The 25,530-nt window shown below is 44.2% G+C and overlaps 1 protein-coding gene across 38 annotated transcripts in view; it reads right to left on the reverse strand.

The window, feature by feature from the left end:
• LOC126357786 (RNA binding protein fox-1 homolog 2-like) overlaps window positions 1-25,530 on the reverse strand; it is a 399,772-nt gene that overhangs the window by 171,922 nt on the left and 202,320 nt on the right. For all 38 annotated transcript variants that reach the window (XM_050007509.1, XM_050007505.1, XM_050007517.1 and 35 more), the window contains one exon: window positions 1,831-2,001. In XM_050007509.1, the coding sequence (XP_049863466.1) occupies window positions 1,831-2,001 (171 nt within the window). The remainder of the gene's footprint in view (window positions 1-1,830; window positions 2,002-25,530) is intronic.

Raw genomic sequence — 25,530 nt, forward strand, 5'->3', positions numbered from 1 at the left:
CATACTACTGGTACTGATTTATACCATATAACTTATCTTGTTAGGTATGTACTTGTCAAAAAATAATTCTATACGCTGTACGTTACATAAACAAAATTTAATGCAATGGACTCCTGCTGCACACTTTCAAGAAGTTATATGTTATGTAAATAAAGAATAAGGAGGACGGTAACTTGGCGAAAAAGTTGGACACACGCAAGTGTGTGAAGATGATAGGATGGAGCACCAAGTTTCTTGGATGTCTATGACGATATGACAAGGTTCACAAAGAGAATGAATCACAGTGAACTGAAAAAAAAAAGCTATCTTATGGCAGTTATGTATCTGATTAACTGAAGACTGAACCACCGTCTAACCGCAGAGATATGAGTAACAATAACTGCACTATTCAGTGTGTTACTTTATTAACCATGGCTCTCGAAGAATTTGGCATAGCCATGTGTACTAATGAGAAAAATTTACGAAGGAGTACCGCTTTCAATTTGTAATAAGGTAAGGAGGAACATAAAAGGCTTCTTCAGCACTCGACACAGAGAGAAGCGTGACTTGTCTGCTATTCACCTTGTTACCAAATAGCTTTCTGCGAACAAGGGAACCTCCCCATCGCACCCCCCTCAGATTTAGTTATAAGTTGGCACAGTGGATAGGCCTTGAAAAACTGAACACAGATCACTCGAGAAAACAGGAAGAAGTTGTGTGGGTCTATGAAAAATATAAGCAAAATATACAAACAGTAGTCAATGTGCAAGACAGGCAACATCAATGACAATGTTAACTCATGAGCGACGTGGTCCCGTGGTTAGCGTGAGCAGATGCGTAACGAGAGGTCCTTGGTTAAAGTCTTCCGTCGAGTGAAAAGTTTAATTTTTTTATTTTCAGACAATTATTTTGCGAAGCTGCACAGGTACACAGAGCAGTTTTGTTTACGTGGTCGTGTGAAAATTCCAGGACATGTTCAGGTTTGCTTGGACATATGCAGGATTTGACGGAACAATTTCAAAACATTAAAAATATGTTTTTTACAGAGCACAGGGAAAACTGTGCGACTGTGAAACTGTTTCATTCATTTGTTGCAGTTTATGTGACAAACTCTTATCTTTTCATTACTTTTTTGGGAGTGATTATCGCATCCACAAGAAAACCTAAATCGGGCAAGGTAGAAGAATCTTTTTACACATTCGCCAAGTGTACAAGTTAGGTGGGTCGACTACATATTCCTGTCATGTGACGCACATGCCGTCACCAGTGTCGTATAGAATATATCAGGCGTGCTTTCCTGTGGAGGAATCGGTTGACCTATGACCTTGCGATCAAATGTTTTCAGTTCCCATTAGAGAGGCACGTCCTTTCGTCTACCAATCGCACGGTTTTGCGGTACGGTCGCAAAACACAGACACTAAACTTAATTTTTCAAGGCCTATCCACTGGGCCAACTTATAACTAAATATGAGGGGGGGGGGGGGGAGTGAGATGGGGAGATTTCCTTGTAAGGATCAATTTGTAGAGCCCTGTTAGCAGTTCGTTTCATAGTTAATGTGTGCCTGAATTATCATCATACAACGCCTAAAAAAAAAGTTCAGCTTCATGAACACCGTCGAAAGAAAGTTTTTGACTACCGTCAATCCATTTACGTCAGTATTTTAAATCTCTCTCTCTCTCTCTCTCTCTCTCTCTCTCTCTCTCTCTCTCTCTCTCTCTCTCTCTCTCTCCCCCAATGTTCACTTATTTTCCTACAGTAGCAACTGTTCTTTGAGAACACTTCACGACATGAAGTCGGGATGCCACCCGATGACTGACGTAAGTAGAGTGGAGTGATAGAGCAGTACTTACGATGCTGACAGTCTGCTGCTCGATGCCGTTGGGCGTGACGGTGGGCGGAGAGAAGGGCGGCACCGCGACGGGCGGGCCCTCCTTGCCGGCGTCGGTCTTGGGTGGGCCCGCCTCCCCGTTCTGAGGGTACTGCGTCGCATACGGGGTCGCCATGCCCGTCTGCACCATGTGCTGCAACAACAGAGACCCGCTTTCAGGAAACACTCTTACTCTGAAATTGACAAGCTTAATTCTAAATTTTTCTGTAATTTTTTTGTACCTAAATTAACGATAGTCCACTGTCAATCACAACGCTGAACAATAACGAAGATGGACTTTTAGGAACAAATGCTCCCTCTCTCAACACCAGCAGAAATGGGTAAAGAACATGATATCAAAACAGAGACTGCCTTCGTTAGTTTGCCATGGCCATGCTTCACTACCACTTTTCCTCCATTACGGTTAAGTGCTGAATAGCATGATTTTACGATGAGATGCATGCACCTGAAGAGTATGAAATCATTAATAAACAGCACCTTCTTTCCACATGCAGCTGAAGTCACCATACGTCCTGACTGTTTGATGACGAGCCGCAGTACCTAGACCGAGAGTAGGCGGCAATAGACACTTATTTATCTACAACAACACTGTGCAACGGTTCAAAAAATGGTTCAAATTGCTCTGAGCATTATGGGACTCAACCTCGGTGGTCATCAGTTCCCTAGAACTTAGAACTACTTAAACCTAACTAACCTAAGGACATCACACACATCCATGCCCTAGGCAGGATTCGAACCTGCGACCGTAGCGGTCGCGCGTTTCCAGACTGTAGCGTCTAGAACCGATCGGCCACATCGGCCGGAACTGTGCAACGGTGACTACTAACCTGACTTAGTGTGATTAGGCGGCGCTCTTGGAGTTTGTAACTATCAACTACCGCATTGTTATTGTCTAGGAATAAAGAGTTGGAGTCACATTTCGAAGTCGTGATGGCGATGTATTAATGCAACCTGTCACATACACAAACCGACCTAGTGTAGAAACAGAGCTAAACATAAGGAACTACAGTCACGGTAATCAACAAAATAAGGTACGGATGAAACTTTGTAAGAACGCCACTCCAACCGCTCCAACCGCTCCAACCGCTCCAACCACTCCAACCACTACGCCCGGAGCAAAACGATTAGGCACCAAGTGACTTCCACCCAGTTCTGTCTCTTACACACTCTTCGGCTATGGCTCGGTATTTATAAGTTTCCACGCTCCAATACCACTACTTCCGTGTCCGGATTCGTTTTTTGTATCCAATATGCGACTCCAGCAAGCTGGATCTAATATTCCATTAACACATCTGACATATCTTTCGGAACATTGCACTGTTCCTAGAAAAACCATCATTTGCGGTATATTTTCATATACATTTATGATCCGTAACATTATGACTACCGCCCACCGTGTGTTTGAATGCCTCCCGGCGGAGCTGCGTGGACATGATGCAGTAAGGAAAGCATGTAAGCGGAGCAGAGACGAACGAGGTATCATTTTAGCGATGCTGTGAGAGGCAAACAAGGGAATTCAACAACCAGATTGTCGAGACCCGGCGACTGGGAACAAGCATTTCGCAGACGGCGGTGATGGTGGGCCGTTCGTGTGTTATTGTCTACTCTCTAGAGCGTCAATGGATAAGTGGTTGAAGGACATTGAAACCACGAGCAGATCAGGAGGTATTGGATGCCCACGCCTATTACAGAATGTGGAAGCCTGAGGCTCTCTCATATGTAACGTAATAGGTCGTGTTCGTCAAATATTCATTTAGCCGAGCCCACATCTGTGAAAGCACCCAGTACGATGTCTTTTCAAAAAACTCCGCGAAAGTAGTGTGGTGGAGAGAAATGCGGTTTGCGTTCCTGCACACCCCTGCGGTTAACCGAGCGAGGTGGCGCAGTGATTAGCACACTGGACTCTTATTTGGAGCGACGACTGTTCATACATGCGTCCGGCCATCCTGATTAAGGTTTTCCATGCTTCAGGCAAATGCCGGGATGGTTCTTTTGAAAGGGCACGTTCGACTTCCCTAATCCGATGGGAGCGGTGACTTCGCTGTTTGGTCCCTTCCCCCCAAATCCATCACTTAGCCAACCTTGTGTTCAATGTGTAATTGCCGGAAGTTTCATTGTTTTATGTCTGTTAGTTATTGATCAGCGTTGTATTGAGCAGAATGTTGTGTCGCGAATTTCCAGGTGGCAGAGTTAGAGGAGCAACGCGTCTGCGTTAAATTTTGCGTGCAGCTCAAGAAAACCTTTACAGAGACACACCAAATGATGCAGGAAGACTACGGTGACGAGTGTTTAAGCCGCTCTCGGTGTTACGAATGGTTCACACGGTTTCAAAACGACCTGACGGAAGTTAACGATGACCCTCGTTCAGGACGCCCTTCGACGTCCACCGACAACGTTTATCTCAAGAATATCAACGAAATTGTGTGTGGCAATCGAAAGAAGACAGACTGTCCGACAGATTGCAGAAGAATGTCGAATTTCAGTTGGATCACGTTATGAGGTCGTGACACAGCATCTTGAAATGCATCCTGTTGCCGCCAAGTTGGTTCTACGGCACATGAGTCAAGACCAGGAAGACCTTCGCCTCCCAATTTGTGAAGAGTTATTGGATCGCACAATTTAGAACGAGATGATCCTTAAGAGAATCACAACGGTGATGAGATGTGGGTTTACGGTTATGATGTTCGGACGCTGAAAGGACGAAGATTTGCAACGATAGACGAGATAAAAGAAGATCCGCAGACGGCGCTTCGCGCGATCCAGCAAAAGGCGTATCAAAACTGCTTCAGGAAGTCGAAACGGTGTCAGCGGCGGTGCATCAACTGTGGAGAATATTTCAAAGGCATCCATGCACAGTATGTAGAAGGTGACCGTAGAAAACAATGTGGACAATGTTCCGGAATTTTTTTAACAGACCCCGTAAGTGTCTTAATGTGGCAAAGTGTCTAAAGCCTTCGGAAGTCTGGTAAGACTGACTACCCCTCGTTTACCTGAATATTTTTTGCACTATGCTGTGTATCAATAACACGTGATGTGTTTTTTAATACGAGTAGTTTTTCCTGGATCCGTGCTGATTCTTTGAGACAATATCGTTTTCCCACAGGAATGTTTTAATGGTGGAGTTTAGAATATGCTGCAGGATCCTGCAACAGATGGACACCAACAATATTTGTAATTACGTGCATCCCATCTCTTAACCTTTTTGTAAACAGGCGTGACCCCATGCTCTTTTCAGTCACTGGACCATGGAGTATAAGAGATTCTGGGCAAACTAGGTTAGGAAAGGAGCTCTTTAAAAGCGTAATCAGTGTAAAACCTCACTGAATGTCTGTCAAGACCTGAGCCTTGTTCGCGTAAGTAGTCTGAGGTCTTGTAATTGGACGTAGTTATGCAATTGGGAATTAACTACTAATTTTTCAGATTTCTGTTTCTCTGTTTCAAATTGTGATGGAATACGTGCAGTAAGTCATACAAAATAGAACCAACTGCAAGCCTTCACGTACTGTTCTCTAGAGAGGTCTGAACCAAGTATTAGTTGCTAAATCCATCATGTGGCAGTGATGTGCAATTTGGAACCAAATTCATGTGAGAATATCACATGCTTTGTTTGTTTACGTATCGGAGTTTAAACGTATGTAACTGACTGGTAATTATTACGAGGAGAGTATTTTATTTCATGTTATTGTTTTAAAAAAATATACTTTTGTCACTGATATGTTATTCAGGGGGAAGTCCTTGGTGTCATTATGTTCGGCAGCAAATACTGGAAACAGTCATTATGAAGTTAGTATGGCCATACTCTACATCATACACGTAATGGTTATTAGGGGCTGTAGTATATAACATATCAATTAATAATATTAATCGCCAAATTATAGTAAGGTAATTATAAGACACAATGTTTTATATAGGCCTGCATCATTATAATTGTTATTTTTTTCTCAGTTGATGACTAATATGGCATTATCATGCAGTTCTGAGACACGCTGTTATTGTTAATATAGCCATATCAAATGACTGGAGAAGTATGTTTGTTAAAACTTTCTCTTTCGTAAGTACTATTATTACCCTTCAGACTCTGTGGCTAGAATTGTGTTCTTAAACTTTTACTGTGTCTTAACTGCAGCCCGAGTATGGAAACCTGAGCTACTCATTTGTGAATGTTTAGAATTTTCATCATGCGCAACTGCTGCCAACTGTTGGACATCACTGTGAAAATAAGAGTATTTTGATCCTACAAGTATAATAGTGGGGCAATAGCTTTCAAATTGTGCGCTCAGCTTCGTGCAGTTGATCGCTTCCGTTGTGAGCCTGCCATATCAATTTGCCGCGATGCTGGACTAAGGATGGTTGACCGTCGCACAAAAAGACGAAGACTGTTACTGTTCGCGGTGACGAACAGCGTTACACTGACACACAGGTCTCGCGCTCATTTCGGCACACGGTGGGCTCCCAGCCCAGAGACAATACGCAGGTTACATCGAAAATTTGAAGGGACTAGATCCGTTTTGGAGTGTCAGTGGCCACGTACCGTACGTTCGCCGCAAAACATTGAAGCAGTTGGAGTGACTTTGACTCTTAGTCCCAGAAAATCAACAAGAAAAGCCAGCGCCGAGTTGGCAATTTCACGCCGATCTGTACGAAGAATTATTCAATCCGACATTCGCTTGTATCCATACAAAATGACTGTGACGCATAATCGAGAGAGCGGAGAATGCAGTCTGCAAGGTGAGCAATCGAGCAAGACCAACAAGCAGTGCTACACAACACATGGTTTTCAGACGAAGCTTGCTTGTACGTGAACGGTGTTGTGAACAAACAGAACGTCCGATTCTGGGCACGTGAACCTCTGCAAATAATCCACACGAAAGACACCCACGGGGAGAAAATGTGCGTGTGGGTCGCAATCTCAAGCCACGGAATCGTCGGTCCGTTCTTCTTCCACGCTACAGTAACCGGTGAACGCTATTTACACATGCTGCGAAACCAGTTCTTTCCTTAACTCAAGGTCTAATGTCTTCCACTGCAGAGACAATGGTTCATGCAGGATAGAGCACGCCCCAATACAACCAAAGTTGTGCTTGATTTCCTACACGAAAGACTTGGCCTTAGGGTACTGTCAAACAGATTTCCAGAACGTTATGCAGGAGGAGGAATGTGGCCGCCCCACAGCCCGGACATTAACCCACGTGACTACTTCCTTTGGGGGTTCCTTAAAGAGGTGTACCACAGCAAACCAGAAAATGCAATGCAACTTAGGGCTATCACAGTGGGGTCATGCCGCGGCATTGTAAAATATTTTTGTCGGAGGATCGTCACAAACGCACGTAACCGACTTGAAGTTGTAAACCAAAACGGCAGTCATATGAACATGTTATTCATTTTGTTGTATTTCCAAGCTGTATTCTTTACTTCAACATCAATAAATTACAAATTTTGTCAACAACAAATGAGTTATTCATGAAACAAATCAGGTGATATAGTGAGCCACCCTGTACATTGGTGAAGCACCTTTCAGAGCTATCACTTTTGGACCAAATAAAAATTACGGCCTCAGGATGTAACGGAACATACAGAAAAGTTCCCAAGTATGTAAGGCGCTACAATAGAAACTATGCAGTTTCAAAATACCTTCCACCAGACATAACTGTAATAAAAATAGATACTTGTTATGTTTGTGACAGACTTACTGTAGAAATCCAATCCACAAATGAAGGTAGGACGGGGCAGCGTAAGGCGGATAATAGGATACACGCAGGTAAAGGAGAGAAAATACAAAAGTTACTGAAACAAGACATGATATCATCAACAGAGGAAGAAATAGAAACCATCACATCTGACTCGGAAAAAACTTTACCCTTACCTCAAATTCTAATTTTTTTTATATAAACGGTAACTTTAGTTGCATAACAACGGAACCACAGAGGGTAAAATAAAGGAACTGTTAGGCGTGGCTTGAGTTGCTGATCATGGAGCACAAGAAGTAAGGTATTAAAGTTTTGCTTGAAGAGACATTCTTAGCAATATTAGTGAACAAGTGAAGTTATTAATTTTGTGGCCTGATTCTTGAGGAAAACAGATTCATAAAAATGATTTTGAAGTTTAAGACTGGTCCACAGGAACTTACCACCCTTACATAGATTACTCTAAAATTTCTTATTTCCGGTCATTCATTTTTACAGCATGACAGATGCTTTGGTAATATACACTCCTGGAAATGGAAAAAAGAACACATTGACACCGGTGTGTCAGACCCACCATACTTGCTCCGGACATTGCGAGAGGGCTGTACAAGCAATGATCACACGCACGGCACAGCGGACACACCAGGAACCGCGGTGTTGGCCGTCGAATGGCGCTAGCTCCGCAGCATTTGTGCACCGCCGCCGTCAGTGTCAGCCAGTTTGCCGTGGCATACGGAGCTCCATCGCAGTCTTTAACACTGGTAGCATGCCGCGTCAGCGTGGACGTGAACCGTATGTGCAGTTGACGGACTTTGAGCGAGGGCGTATAGTGGGCATGCGGGAGGCCGGGTGGACGTACCGCCGAATTGTTCAACACGTGGGGCGTGAGGTCTCCACAGTACATCGATGTTGTCGCCAGTGGTCGGCGGAAGGTGCACGTGCCCGTCGACCTGGGACCGGACCGCAGCGACGCACGGATGCACGCCAAGACCGTAGGATCCTACGCAGTGCCGTAGGGGACCGCACCGCCACTTCCCAGCAAATTAGGGACACTGTTGCTCCTGGGGTATCGGCGAGGACCATTCGCAACCGTCTCCATGAAGCTGGGCTACGGTCCCGCACACCGTTAGGCCGTCTTCCGCTCACGCCCCAACAACATGCAGCCCGCCTCCAGTGGTGTCGCGACGGGCGTGAATGGAGGGACGAATGGAGACGTGTCGTCTTCAGCGATGAGAGTCGCTTCTGCCTTGGTGCCAATGATGGTCGTATGCGTGTTTGGCGCCGTGCAGGTGAGCGCCACAATCAGGACTGCATACGACCGAGGCACACAGGGCCAACACCCGGCATCGTGGTGTGGGGAGCGATCTCCTACACTGGCCGTACACCTCTGGTGATCGTCGAGGGGACACTGAATAGTGCACGGTACATCCAAACCGTCATCGAACCCATCGTTCTACCATTCCTAGACCGACAAGGGAACTTGCTGTTCCAACAGGACAATGCACGTCCGCATGTATCCCGTGCCACCCAACGTGCTCTAGAAGGTGTAAGTCAACTATCCTGGCCAGCAAGATCTCCGGATCTGTCCCCCATTGAGCATGTTTGGGACTGGATGAAGCGTCGTCTCACGCGAATTGCACGTCCAGCACGAACGCTGGTCCAAATGAGGCGCCAGGTGGAAATGGCGTGGCAAGCCGTTCCACAGGACTACATCCCGCATCTCTACGATCGTCTCCATGGGAGAATAGCAGCCTGCATTGCTGCCAAAGGTGGATATACACTGTACTAGTGCCGACATTGTGCATGCTCTGTTGCCTGTGTCTATGTGCCTGTGGTTCTGTAAGTGTGATCATGTGATGTATCTGACCCCAGGAATGTGTCAATAAAGTTCCCCTTCCTGGGACAATAAATTCACGGTGTTCTTATTTCAATTTCCAGGAGTGTAGAATATGTATCAAAAATGCAACAAAGGCATAGCCCAGAAGATTGCATCACTGTCACGCAACAAGACAGAATAAACACTCTCTTCAAATCCACAGGATTACAAATGAAAGCTTTTGAAGTACTTAACTCTTATAAAAAAATACATAAGTCAACAGTAAGCATGACTTACACAAGAACAAAGTTAGTTGGCTGAAACGTCATCAAATAAGAATAATCAAGGAGAAACCTTATTCAGTATTCATGAACAACGAGAATTTCGTTAAGCAAACATTCAGAGACGTTCTGCAGGCCGCCCAGTCTTCGACAGCGCTAACAGCATTCTTGGTATCTTTATGGCTCAATGGTAAACCAGTATCACTGCCAAAATTGCAGGGCATAAAATCGACAATTCATCTCAATATAGGGGGGTTCCAGACACTTTTATGAGAACTTCACCTCCTTATAGTGTGGATGATATTGATGGCACTGATGGAACACTTTAGTTCACTTTGGAGTAATTCTTAAGCATGATCGTATTTATAAAATTAACAATAGTAATTATAACGTTATCTAAGTGTTTAATTATTTAGGTTTTGTTCATTATGCCTTTTGTAGTCTTATGGAGATATTTCCACGAACACTTTCATCCGTAACATATAGTTCTTTATATCTAACCGAGAAGTAAAATAACAGTTTTCATATATTTAGCTTTGAAATTTTTAATACAAATAAATATTTCACTCCCTCAGGGGCGGAATTTCGAAAACCCTCTTCTTAAACCATGCCTACAGCGCGAGATCAACACCCTCTACAAACTTCAAGTTTTTTTTCCTTATCGGTTTGAGCTGGGCGATGGTGAGTGAAAGAGAGAACGAGTCAGTCGTTCTGGACATTGCCTATTACATATTACAGATACAAACGACAGGTAGATGAATATAATGTCATCATGTAATCTGCACTTTCGAGCTGTGAACATTTATGTTGGAGTATATTACAAACCCGCATCAAACTGTTGTGGTACATCTCAACCGAGCTTCGACCTGAAAAGTTATGGTTCCTATCATGTTAGCATAAGCTATGTACTTACTGTTCCCAGGTGTGTCGCTAACGTATTAATAGCATCCAGGCCTTTCTCAGACGTGTTGCCGCCCATGTTTTGTATGGTCTGGAATACTTACACGAGAAGTTTGAACTGTTGTCAGCTAGCAATTTTTCAGTTGAAACCTGATTAGTTCCCACTTAAGCCTTGAACCTCCGCCTGCTCCATGTAAATACCATTATTAATCAGAAATTCAGCATAATGAATAATGACTTGACATGAAGAACCGAATTAAAAAGTGTTCTACAGTGCGAAGTAGCTTTACAGGATTCTATAAACTATCAATGTATCCAGTGGATTCAGAATAAGAACACTATTTGAGTAACACACAAAAAATACATAATGTCAAAGGAGGAACCTTTCACCGGAATATAGTGTAGAAACTGAGCGGCAAATGACAGATCGAATTAATAAAACTTTTAATATCAACGAAAGCGGTGCTTCCTTGCTGAATGATGAAATCGTCGGCTGAAACCTGATATTTACATATTACAAAGGGTGTTTCAAAAATATTCATTCTGTTTCACATGACTATCTTCCTAATACTTTATGTGAATTTTGAATTGCTTTGGCGCCAGTTGTTAAGTTGCAAATTCATGTGGTTGCCAGCACGGATCTCCTTAGGTCGCTCCAATGCTCGTCCAAGCCAGATGGCGCCAAAACATCAACAAAAGCATTTTGCTTTCTCCATTTTCAACAGTTGCAATTCAGTAACAAAAGTGCAGCGTTATTATCATCGAGAGTAAAGCACTGATATATTACAACTGAAACGGTTCAACAATGGCAGCAGCAGCTTCAAAGAGACCGGTTGTTTATGTAAGGATCCAAGGGTCGAACCCCCGAACAAAAGACTTACAAGCATACAACGGTTTTGCGTTTAGTTCACAAAAGGCTACTTATCGTGCGAGCAGAGAGTTAATCATTCCTTACCTTTATGTCAAGAGTGTTTTGCGTCGACGTTTGCGTTCTAAACCATACTAGACGTATGTACTGAACATTTGTAAAACTATACACTGAATCTCTGACCCTAATCGAAATTCTAGAAAGTATTCTCCGAAACTATCTGTGCATGAATTTGAAGGACACGCCCTTTTAAAGGTATACAGGAGAACTTCTATGGAGTTTGGAAGGTAGGAGTTGACGTAGTGACGGAAGTAAGGGTTTTAGGGCAGGACGTGAGTCGTGCTTGGACAGTTCAGTGGGTAGAGCACTTGCCTGAGGCAAAGACCCCACTTTTAAGTTCCGGTCCGGGACAGAGTTTCCACGTGCCTGGAGGTTTCATATTAGGACTGCGGAGTGAAAATTCATTAAGAAATTCTGAATCAAGGTGTGTTATACTTTAAGCCTCTAAATAAAGAGATTTTCTTTGAGTCCACAGCAGTAATGTAGGGTTTTGAAGCTTATATTACAAACCGACACGGATGCATAACAGACTGAACACGTCATAAACAGCATCCTCTAGTCAGAGCGCATCAAGAAATCTAAGCTGAACAAGGTTCAAAACAACTGATGATTCAGATCATAACTCCATCTGCTGGAAATTTAACACCTAGACGATTGTTATATGGCCCCAGTGGTTGGGTGTTGGTCGTCCGTGACGTTTATCACCAAGCATGATCTTCAAGCTGCTCGCTACGTGAAACAGATCGGTACGCAATGTTTGGTGCAAATGATTAAACTATGCTCAAGGCGTAAAGTGTCTGGGATGCACTGTTCATAAGCGTTGCCGTAAATGGGCCTCTACACCTCATTACTATGCGTGTATTCTTTCTCCTCGTGCTGCAGTTATTATTTCTCTCTAGACATTTCGACTGGACAACGGAACACTTTAAATAAATTTCGTGGTCTGATAAATCAAACTTCCACTTGCACAATACCAACGCGGCCGTCTTCCAGAAGAACGATCGCCGGACTCATGGATACCAGGTCGCATGCCATCCTTTCGTTGAAGTATTATGCTACTTGCTAGCGCTCGTCTGTGTCTTCCCGGAACCTGATGATGTAGAAAATACACTGTTTCAAAAAGAATATTCGTACCTCGAACACATAATTTACTAAACCGTAAGACATACATCTATCAAACTTGGAACGCACATTTACGAATCTCCCGTTTAGGTTACAGATGTTCAATATGTTCTCCACCAGAGTCACGAACATCACCGTTATCCCTTCCGTACTAGGGTAACCATTGATATAATGGCAGCACCAACCATTCGGGTTTACAACTCCTCTATGTTCTGTGATAGTGTGATAGTGTTAGTGCTAACATTGTCCTTAACGAAACCCCGCAGGAAGAAATTCCAAGGCGTCAAATCCGCTAACGTGGTGGCCAGCTGTTTGACGACCAATCCAACGCCTCAGTAGAGTTTCATTCAGGTATTCACGCACTTGGCGACTCCAGTGAGGGTATGCCCATCTTCTTGAAAAATGAGGTGGACCTCGTTCAGTCTCGATACAATTGTCCCGCAAACACACTGCTCATGTCATACATGTTGAATGTGCATGTGCGTTCAAATGGTCCCAAATTAGAACTCTGCGTTTTTTTTACTTTCCCAAGGAAACGGAAGTCGCTTCATAACCGAAAAAAATGCATTGCGCAGAAGCGTTATCACTGCCAATAGCATTCTGAAGTTCGTCAGATGTCACTCATTTGCGTCTGTCGTCATGGCGTACGAGGTATGCTCAAAAAATTCCGGAGCGTTCGTTATTTTACGCCAATGATGTTCTGGAGCGGAATACGATTGGCACACCTGCATACGCCTATGCTGAATGCATAAATAGTTTCACACAATACGTTATCAAAAGTGCACGGACACCTGGCTGGTCATGACTTACAACTTCGTGGCGCCCTCCATCTGTAATGCTGGAATTCATCATGATGTTGGCCCATCCTTTAGCCTTGATGATAGCTTTCACACCGGCAGGCATAGGTTCAATCAGGTGTTGGAAGGTTTCTTTGGGAATGGCAGCCCATTCTTCACAGAGTGCTGCACTGAGGAGAGGTATCGATGTCGGTCGGTGAGGCCTGGCACGAAGTCGGCGTTCCAAAACATCCCAAACGTGTTCTGTAGGATTCAGGCCAGGACTCTGTGCAGACCTGTCCATTACAGGGACGTTATTGTCGTGTAATCACTCCGCCATAGGCCGTGCATTATGAACAGGTGTTCGATGGTGTTGAAAGATGCAATCGCCATCCCCGAATTGGTCTTCAACAGTGGGAAGCAAGAATGTGCTTAAAACGTGTATGTAGTTCTGTGCTGTGATAGTGGCACGCTGTGATAGTGGCACGCAAAACAACAGGGAGTGCAAGTCCCCTCCGTGAAAAACACGACCACACTAAACACCGCCGCCTCCGAATTTTACTGTTGGCACTACACACGCTGGCAGATGACGTTCGCCCGAGCATTCGCCAGACCCACACCCTGCCATCGGATCGCGACATTGTTCACCGTGATTCGTCACTCCACACAACGTTTTTCCACTGTTCAATGGTCCAATGTTTACGCTCCGTACACCAAGCGAAGCGTCGTTATGCATTTACCGCCGTGATGTGTGGTTAATGAGCAGCCGCTCGACCATGAAATCCAAGTTTTCGCACCTCCCACCTAACTGTCATAGTACTTGCAGTGGATCCTGGTGCAGTTTGGAATTCCTGTCTGCCTATTACACATTACGACCCTCTTCAACAGTCGGCGGTCTCTGTCAGTCAACAGACAAGGTCGCCTGTACGATTTTGTGCTGTACATGTCCATTCACATCACAACCACACCGGAAACAGTGGACCTAAGGATGTTTAGGAGTGTGCAGATATCGCTTACAGACATATGACACATCAGACAACCGATCAAATGACCACATTCAAAGCCCGTGGGTTTCCCGGAGAGCCCCGTTCCGCTCTCTCAAGATAGCTAATGACTACTGAGGTAGCTGATATGGAGTACATGGCAGTAGGAGGCAGCACAATGCACGTAATATGCAAAACATATGTTTTTAGGGGTGTCTGGATACTTCTGATCACATAGTATAGGTGCATTGAGTAGAATGTTGTGGCGCACAGTTGGCAAATTTCGGGATGGCAGAGTTACAGGAGCAACGCGTCTGCATTACATTTTGCTTGAAACTTCAGAAAAACATTTACAGAGACACATGCGATTACGAGTGGTTAAACCGTGCACGGTGTTACGAATGGGTATCTCAGTTTAAAAATGGCTGGTTGGACGATAAAAATTACTCTAGTTCAGGGCATCCTCTGACATCTACCGACGATGTTCATGTCAGGAGCGTTAGTGAAAATTAGTGAAATTGAGCGTCCAACTGAAGACAAACTGTCCGAGAGATTTCAGATGAATGAAACATTTAAGTAGGATGATGTCACGAAATTCTGACACAACGTCTTGGAATGCATTGTGCTGCCGCCAAGTTCGTCCCACGGCTCATGAGTCAAGACCAGGAAGACCTTCACCTCGTTATCTGTGAAGAGCTTTTGGATCGCGCAAATGAGAACGAGATGTTCCTTAAGAGAATCACAACTAGTGGGTCTACAGTTATGATGTCAAGATCAAGGTTCAATCTTCACAATGGGTCAAGCAAAGGTTCCCAAGACCAAAAGAAACTTATTAAGTCAGGTCAATTGCCAAAGCCAGGCCAATAGTTTTCTTTGACTTTGAAGGATTAGTTCATGAAGAATTCGTACTACAGGAGCAAATTGTTAATCGATTGTACTACGGGAGGTGTTGAGGCGTCTGAGATAAATTATGAGAAGGAAACGGCCTGAAATGTGGCGAGACAATTCATAGGACGCAGACGGCGGTTATCAACTATGGAGCAGAGTATTTCGAAGGAGATCATATGCAACAAGTAAAAGGTAAGTGCAAAAAAATTTTGTGGGCAAAGTCCGGGAATTACATCTCGTAGAGCCTGTAATAGTAGTAACTAGTACGGCTTCATACCAACCGACGTCTCTGAACGCCACAAATTGTCGCTGTAAGACGGTTCTAAAGACCGACTAGTACGAGGGGTTGATTTTGTAGGGCTACGTTAGAAAACCGTTTGAATTCGTATGACATTTTCCACGGGAAAATGCACATCCTTTGTCTACAAATTGTCTATATCATCTGTGAATGTTCACATCTGTCCGTAGGATCCGTTTTGTACTCATCCTGAAACGTCTCTGCACTGTAATTACGGAATTACACGTCGCATAACGGAAAAACCCAAGTGCTCTAAACTACGGGACTATATAAACGACTAAGTGAGAGCTGAGGACATTGAGAGTAGAGCATCAATCAATTACAGAATGAACTATCTAGGCTGTAAATGTTTATACAAGCCTATGATTGGCGGATGGCTCTATGATGTGTCAAACCGGGAATAGTCCTCAGAGAGGAAGGATACATAAAAGCAAGAAAGTAGGTGTGTGTGTGTGTGTGTGTGTGTGTGTGTGTGTGTGTGTGTGTGAGAGAGAGAGAGAGAGAGAGAGGTAGTAGTAAAACTGCGAAGGCAGGACAGTTACCCACTCAGCTGGAAACCCCATAGATACGTTATGTGAGCTGAGAGGTAATTCTGTATCCTGTCAGTGCTTTCTGACCCTCTATTATCAGAAAAGAACTGAAAGAGAATATCTTAACCAACGACAGAAGTAAAAGAATAAAAAAATTAAAACTTGGGAATGGCAGAGGCCAGATCAGACAACCGAGCAATGGTGGGCATGGAGCCTCAAGCAGCCGAAGAGGCCAATGAGCCCTGCCTCACACAGGAGTATAAAACGTAAAACCAAATCAGCCGCTTTGGCGTCGTCCGCATGCACCAGAGACAGCACATCAGCGGGTTAAAGGTTTCGCCGTAAGGTAGCCAAATTAGGGCAGTCCAGTAGGCTGTGGGCCGCCATTAGACGGGCACCACACTGGCAGTGGGGTGGGCTCTCATATTGACAATGTCGCCATGGATCAGCCAAGTGTTACCAAAGAGAAACCGCAGATGACAGTAGATTCCCTGTCAGAAGCACGAAGAGAAGACTACCACATGTTCGGAGTCTCCTTTATGGTTCGCACTTTGTTCAGTGCATACCAATCTGCATTTCAAGTATTCAACAACTGTCAGCGTTAAGTCGACCAAAGGTTCGGTTCTGACACGGGCATTTCTGAAGTAGGCATCCTGGTAGTTGTTAATTCCCTGGGACCTGAACGTGACCAGGGGTCCATACAAAGATGGCCAACCATCCAGGTGGTGGTGGTCATACACGAGATTCTGAATGAGTGTATGAATGAGTGTCGAGGGTAGCATTGGTCGACTACCTGAAGACTACTCAAGAGGGGGCCACTGTCAATTAAGAGCAACTCTTAGTTCTAGAACGAAGGTGGCTGAGAGCTCAAGCTATGGCCACGAATTCTGCAGTGGATACACTGCATCCATTCGGCAGTGAGTGTAGTTCACTGTATCTTGCATGTGTGTAGGCAATATCGATTCATCTGTAGACAGCAAAGCTGTCAGTGTATAGAACGTGTGACACCAGAGAAGTGTCAAGACCATCTAGTAACATGCAGTGAAAAACCAGAGTCTACTGAGTGTCTCTGTCCAAAGATGATCTCGAGCCAGGTCTGATGATAGGGTACACATCATGGAGGCACATGCGATTTCTCTCTGACAAGAAGCGGTATTGTGGAAAGATGGAATTCAGAGCAGAGACTGTACGCCAACTGCGATCGGTTACTCCAGAACTTGGCCTCTGTCATGACAGGTAAATTTCACTACTAAGAGAAAATGGTCGTTCGGATACTCAGGGAGCAGTGAATGTTTTTTAAATAGCTGAGCAGCAGTTGTTGGTATCTGCTCCGCAGGGAAGGGATACCAACTTCTGTGAGCAGGCTGTTGACAGGGCTGGTCCAAACGGTACCTGGCGTGAGTCAGAACCCACAATGGTGTATCGGTTCCAGTATCCACATTGCTAAAGACGATGCTGTGCCAATGTCAGCCTCCCATCACCAAGACGCGATACGATAATAGCCTTGTAGAGCCTCAGTAATGTTAAGTGGTCTGCACCCCAGCTGGTATCACTTAGGCCGAGAAGAGTATTAAGGTGTTATCAGCAAGTTTGCTTAATTTGGTGAAGATGGGGATACCACGTCAAACAGGCATTAAGAAAAATCCCAAAAATGTAGATTCCACCACGTTGAGCATTTGGTCATCAATGTAGAGTTCTAGGTGAGGACGGATACATGACGGTGATAAGGGTGCATGGCACGCCTTAACAGCAGAAAACAAACTCGTAGGAGGAGAGCCCAGGACTGCTGCTTTTGTATGGAACCCTGCAGTTGGCGTGCAGCACAGTCAGGTGCAATGGTAGACGCAAAAGTTGTCAGCGTACAGGGAGGGTAACACTGTACACACCACAGCTGCAGTTAGAACACTGACAGCCTCTACAAAAAGGGGCACACTAAATACAGAGCTCTGTGGGACCCCGTTCTCTTGCACATGGGGAGACTACGGGTAGCACGAGCTTGAACACGGGAAGTACAGCGAGACAAGAAGTTCCAGGCAAAAATTGGGAGCTGGCGATGTAGGCCCTACTCATGGAGAGTAATGAGGATGGGACGCCGCCATTTGGTGTCATAAACCCTATACAAGTGGTAGACGACAGATAATATGTTGAAGCCAACCAAATACTGACTGAATAGAAGACCAAATTGTCAGCAATAGAATAGCCTTAGAGAAAACTGCCCTGGGGCAGAACCAGAAAACCCCGAGATATCACCATTCACAGAAACAAAAGGTACACATGATGTCCTTAGACGTCGTATCTTCGATCAAACCTGCAAAGGATGGATGCATAGTCCAATGGGAGCAATGTACTGCTACCAGCTTTCTCGTGTCTGTCGTTTTATGAAGTGGCAGAAATGGGCACAGAGCCGATTCAATGCAATCAGGTGTTCCATCGACACATGCTGCTTACGGCATTAAAGAGCCCACCAGCTATCTCTAATGGCCACAGCAATTTCGGGAGTCCAACAAGGTAGCGTCTTCTGGCGGAGGGATCTCAAAGAAGAGCGTATCACTGAGTCAGCTGCCGACAGAATGGCTACAGTTGTGCTCTGGACAACTGAACTGTTACCTGCATCTGGCAGGGTATGAAAGGCTATGACAGTGGTGAAAGCATCCCAATCAGATTTTTATAGAGCCCATCAGGGTGGTCGCCCAATGAGTGATGCCTGAGGGTGGGTCAAAAACGATTCGAAAATGATCGCCACTGTATTGGTCATCATGGACTCTCCAATGGACTGTGGGAAAGACCTGGGCTGCAAATGGAAAGATCGATGGCCGAGTAAGACCCATTTGAGACACAGAAGTAGTTGGGAACACCAGTGTTCAAGAGGCAATTACTGAGCTCAGTGATAAAGTTTTCATCAGATTTACTGCGCCCAGTGGTCGTAGTTCCACCCAACAAATGATTGTGAGCATCGGAGTCACCCCCTTATTAAGAAGGTTGGAGGTAGCAGAGGAAAAAGCGCAAGCAAGGTGTCATCGGACATTTCGGCAGGAGGGAGATACACATACAGTTGGTGAATTCCATAGTGGTCTTCACATGAACATCCACAGCCTCCAAAATCATACTGAGTGGCACATGTTTCACACAGAGTCCAGAGCAAATATGTGAACACCGTCTGACACTTAGTCAGCGCGATTCTTAAAACAGCCATGATAGCCATGGAGAGAAGGGGTCCACATTGCTGGGAAACAAGTTTACTGGAAGGCAACAAAAAAAGTGGACACGCACAAAAGACATCGCAACTCAGTCAAGTGAGGGAAAAAACGCTACAGTTCCACTGAAGGATCACACAATCAGTAGCCTCTGGAAGAGTGAAGGGACCAAGGAGGCAAGTCATATCTAGGGCAGACACATGCCACTGGTTGTGATGATACACCATCAGCACACATTTGTCCTGAATCAGGGTGAATGTGGGAGTCCGGGCCAGCCACCAGGAACACTGCCTCGGACACAGACGCGGGACATGCGTGGTCTGGCGCCACAGGGGCCACAACAATCTCCCTCTTTTGGGAAGACTATTACTTGTCCTTAGATGATTTAGGTTCCTGCAAGGGCTTGTCTGCCCCAAATTCTAGGGCAGAGTAGGAAAGGAAAGTCCTGTAATCTGCCACATGGCTCTTCCAGCCACTGGCATCCACTTGCAGTTCAGTGAAGTCCTGGAAGGGGTGGATGCTGATGGTCCCCTTCCTCGTAAGGGTTGCTGGAGGAAGGCACTGCTTCTCTGGCTGTGAGTTTGAGGACTGACGTATCCAGTGGATAGGGAGTTGACACTCGCACAACAGGTTTTGGGGAAGCAATAGAAGGAGGAAACCGTGGGGTGGTGTTGATGTTGAGCGGCCCTGAGGGCCAGATGCAGAAGTCGCAGAGGGCGATAGTACAGTCGTTAAAAAGACTATCATCATAGAAATAGCGTACGTTATTGTCATATGTGTAGTATGTAGGTGATCCTATTTCTTCTTGGTCTCTTGATATGTGAGGTAGTATAGTATCTTGTATTCCTGGATTCTCTTTCCTCATTTCAAATGGTGCAGTCTGGTGAACACCTGGAATGGCACTCCGTGCAGCTGACAGGGGGAGGGACAAAAGGAGTGCTGATGCTAAATTGAAGCCCCAAATCCAAAAACACGGGGCTCGAATTGCAGTGCACAGATGTGTCCACATTGCATGCATTTGTGGCACGGCATGGGGAAAGAACATACAGCTTGACATCACGGCAACAAACCATCACCTTTGACCTTCTAGGGCAAAGAGTCCCCTTTAGAGGCCAAGATTAAGGATCCAGGGTTCACTCTCGTGTCTTTTGGTCGCCGTTGGACACGACGGACGTAATGCACCTTCGTCACTCTAAATTAGAGCGGCAGTTAACGCGCGACTCGTCACGAGTTTATAAAGGGAGATTTTGTTGGAACGCAATATCCTGTACCACAGTCATATTTTTATGAGGGGCTACAGTGACAGGAAGGTCACAGTTTTTTGCAAGTGAGTAGCGACTTTAACTGATTAAGGAAGGCCTTTTTAAGCAGAAAGTAGCTTCTTTTCATTTTTAAGTCTTTTTTTAAATTGCTTCCACTTCCCCAGACCTGCCCTCGAACTGTTCAACGAAGAACAACGGCTTCGTCATCAAAAGAAATGCCAATCTGCCCTAGAACAAACCATCTATTTGGGGAAGAATTTCTTGCCTTGCCTATGAGCCCAACAGCCAGAGAAGGGAACATTTTAGGGTCATACCTCTTTGCACCGTAATAAGCTTATACTGCTGGGGTCGTGCAGCCACCAGAAAGAGAGAATTTAATTCGTTTCATGTGCGAATCTTCCGCCACAGCACCATCATGAAAGAAGGGTGCGAAGTGAGAAGGGCGTAGAAATTGATATTTACGCTGTGCTGGGCGACCTTTCCTGTACGATGTGCACTTCTGTAAAATGTAGGGAAAAAAGTGGCAAGTCAGACCCAACAAGGGGACCATATGGCTAATAATTAAAAGTTGAAGTAGGAAGGTAAGAAAAGTCCAAAAAACACACCCGATCCAGAGAGAGAGAGAAGCCAGAATGAAACGAGTCTGCGGCCTCGCCAGTTTATGTGAGACAACCGACTGGCCAGCGTCTGTTGGTTACGTAAATTATATTAGTGTTTTCACTCAGTCTCTAGGTTTGCGCGATTTCGCTCCATATTTTCTCATCCGGTGCGATGAGGTGGCGGAGTGGCCGGTGCGAATACAGTCCTGCTGGGACCTGTGCTAGCGGCGACTGGTGACTGGCTACTTGCTACTTCCGCCGCCCGCCACCCCGGCCCTGGGAGCAGCAGGTCGCTGTTCCACAGCATGCGGGCGCAATCTCAGAGGCTAGACTGGAATAATTTTTTTTAATTAACTGACATCACCACACCTTTTCTGTAAAAGGGAATGCAAACAGTTGCAAAAAATTTGGTTTCTTCTTCACGTACCGCTGGGAGGGCTTTTATACTCAACTTAGTATTCCCAACGAAGCTTTATTAGCTACGTGCTATTAATCTCATCTGCAGTAATTTAATGCACAACAATCTATCAGCGAGTTTTAAAGGCTGAAAAACAGAATAAGTCTTTCAGTACGTAATTAGATGAATAGGTATAATGCTTATTTTATCTTTGGCGTACCCATTGAGATATTTTCGCTTAAACCTGGGGATAGGGCTAACTTCTGTGTGTGTGTGTGTGTGTGTGTGTGTGTGTGTGTGTGTGTGTGTGTGTGTGTGTGTTTACTTCACGTATTACAATTGGTTTCACTCAGAAGAATAACTGGATTAATCAGTGGAGTAAACAGTGGTTTCAGTTGAATGTACGAATAAATGCATGCTTCAACTGGCAGAAAACTAAAGATCGATTTCACTGAACAGAGAATAATTAACTCAATATGTAAAACACCACCGGACTGTGTTGACTGTTCTCATGCAGTTGATCCCGAGACTGATTTCACGGGAAAGAAAAGAATGAATAATAATACAAACGATACGTAAAACTACAACCGACTGATTCGATTGTTTCCATTCGATTGCCTTCACAAACGGATTTCAGTCAAAAGAATGAATAGTTCAATCGCTACATAAAACTAAAACGACAATCTATTGCTTTCATTCGGTTGTTCCTATTACTAAGGGGTGGGACCCCGTGGTGGCGAAGCACATACAATAGAGATGTGAGCCAACTGGGGGGAGGGGGGGTTACAAGTCTTTGACAATAAATCAAGGTTAAAGAACCCCACGTCTATTTCTAGCAGTTTGTCTCAATATTCACAGTAATCAGCACATGCGTTCTTCGGAGTTTTTCACCTCTCACAGATGTATCTTGCTTACCACATGGACTAGTTTTGTCATGGATTATAGGATACATGATTATAGAAGGAATTATAGAATCCAAATCATAGAAAGTGCGCGAAAAAAGTAATTTTGTGGTGAATTTTGAAAAAAGAAAAAATTTAGAGAAAATATGTCATTCACGTATGTTATGAAAATCATGTCAGCACGTGGTATTGAGGGCGTTCGTTATACAAGCGTTCGAAGATGATGTATGTAATTGGTCCAGGGCAAATCTGGTGGAGGAATGAGGATGATTATTATTTAAATGGCTATACAACGTTTTTCATAAATACATTATTTTATAACTTTCTCGTTCCCCTTCAGGGCTTTCCACTTATAGGTCAAGCTGAAAAGCATTTCTGTGGAACCTGATCTGCTTGTTATTTTCGAATCTTGTGCAAGTTTTTGTGTACGAGGTTAATGTTTCATAGCCGCAATGTGCATTCTTTTGCAGCTTATATTCTTCAAACATTTTCTCCAACTCCTAGTCACAATCATTTCAAGTAACATCCACAGCGAGTTAATGGCATGCTTAATACCTAAGGGCCAGGGGTCATCTCTCTCCACAGATTTACGCCTTGAAAGGTCACAAGAAATACCAACTGGCGATCTTATGATTATTTGAGGTTTGTACAATTTGTACACAGTCAAGCAACCCACCTGGAACCCAAACTGTGATAAGCTAAGTAAACTATCTTGATAGATGTTACGACTTTTCTTGAATACATAACTTTTTCGAATATATTGGAGAAACATATCAGTAAGGAAACTAGATGGCAATAACTTTTCTTTGTCGCCTTTCTTATGAGGTTCAACAACTGCTTATTTTAATTTGGAACGAAGCACTTCCTGTACCAGAGATTGTTTACATAAATCATTAAGGACATCTCTTTTTAAGCTGGAACAAGTTTTCACAATTCTGTCTCAAATTCCATTAACACCTTACGAGCATCTTTTGAGTATTTATAATTCCGGCCAGTGAGCAGTGAGAACGAACGGTTCCAGGCGCTTCAGTTTGGAACCGCGCGACTGCTTCGGACGCAGGTTCGAATCCTGCCTCTGGCATGGATATATGTGATGTCCTTAGGTTAGTTAGGTTTAAGTAGTTCTTAGTTCTAGGGGACTGATGACCTCAGATCGTAAGTCCCATAGTATTCAGAGCCATTTGAACTGTGGCGGACAAAACAAGAATTGGACCTTAGTGGCATACCTGTTGATGTCTGATCGTTTCAGATACATCGAGCACACCTCTCCTCAGGCTGGACAGAGACCTAGTGACAGAGACTTTTCTCAGGTGGAGAAAAATGTCACCTCACGTTATCAAAGTGTTTATAGACTTTATCATTGGGAAGAAGTTCTAAGAACATCACGGTGATAGAAGCCATTCAAGACAACTCGTATGGGTCAAGAGTGTTTCTACAGCTTCTCCGCACTGAATCAGCTGTTCCACCCACCACAAGGATCAACTGCTCAAAGCAAATTCAATGTTAGAAATTGTGTTCGACTCTTATTTTCTGCTGAGCTAGCAAGTCCCACCCCGACATTCATGTTTACTGATACTTATAATGGTTGCCTAGAATCTGTTGCCTTATCAAAACGTGGAAGACCTGCAAGCAGTTCTTTCCGGACAGAGCTTAAACCGAAATATTCTGGGCCTCTGCCTATTAAAGGAGACAAGCTAAGAGACTTCTCTCAAGCTTAAAATCGATACCTCCTGTATACCATGACTGGTACAACTCACTCCAAGCATAAGGAGGCACTGCGCTTCAGCAACAAGAAGACGGAGAAGAAAGATAAGACAATAGTGTACTGGGAAAACAACGTTTTAAGTAAAATAATAATGTTAAGTAAATGCAATGAGATTAAAATGTTTTCATGTAAAAATGTCAAGTAAGTTCGTTGATACTACAGTGTCTCGAGTAAGTATTAAGTCCATGTTTCTGAAATTTTGAAATTTTTTTCGAGTTGATATTACATACTAAAAATATGTTACTGTGGAATAAAGCGATGCTGTACCGGAAAAAAATGATTTTGTATATATTTCAGATATCTGATTTACGGGATTTCATTGAAATGTTTGTGGTAGCTTTTCATCAGGACTACAGGTTTGTCCCTTACTTTTTTTTTTACTGCCGAGCCCTTGAAGTAGCTCGATAATGAATCTAGATTTCTCACAAATAGCTGAAAATTTCCTAGTGGGGAACAGTAGACTGTCAATTATCAAGAAATGTGCTCTGCAGTAACAACACATAAGAACATGGTTCAACGTTCTCATCTACACAGAAACTGTTTCAATATTTTTGACTTTGTGTCGGACTTGCATGTATGTGGCAACTCTACATTTTCCACGTTAACTCTACACGAAAATGATGCTAGTGTATAATTCCTAATATTTAACTTCTCCGAGGAGAAGGACTGCATACTTTGTCTTCAGTCCAACGGTCGGATCATGGACTTTATCAGAGTGCAGTCGGACTGCTGTAAGGCAACGATGATTGGTGTCAGAGCTGCGACCTTTTTTTAACAGAGGGCAACACAGTAACTGTCATATACTACGCTACTCTGCTGGATCAAATGGATAAAAAAAATTAAGCGGAAATGAGGATACAAAAACTAGGAAATTATTTCTTTTGAAGAACTGACCTGGAAACATGGAAAAATTGAGGAGCTGTTTAAAAATCTAACCTTTTCATTATATTTGGTACCCCATACCGACCATGACCCTCCACAGTTCCTGTCTTCCAGGACGACACCTGTCCGTTTATAAAGCTGCATGCCTACATCTCTGGTTTGACGGACAGCGGCACCTCACGATAAAATATTTAACTATTTCGAACAGCGGGTGATGCACACCAACAGGCGTTCCCGCAATTATGTAGCTCTCGCAATTTTGTGGCTCTACGTTATTTAATCATCTGTGAGTGGCTTCAAGCGGATACAGGATAACCGAACAAACTTGTGGGCCCACTTTCTCGCCAAACTGAAGTCATTATCATCGCTAAAGGCAGTATTACACGGTAGTAGCATGAGGTGTCCTGATGGTGTGTAATTTTTGGCCCGATGTGCTTATTTGTAGATGGTAAACG

Source organism: Schistocerca gregaria, chromosome 1 (assembly GCF_023897955.1).
Source record: "Schistocerca gregaria isolate iqSchGreg1 chromosome 1, iqSchGreg1.2, whole genome shotgun sequence".
Taxonomy (NCBI): Eukaryota; Metazoa; Arthropoda; class Insecta; order Orthoptera; family Acrididae; genus Schistocerca; species Schistocerca gregaria.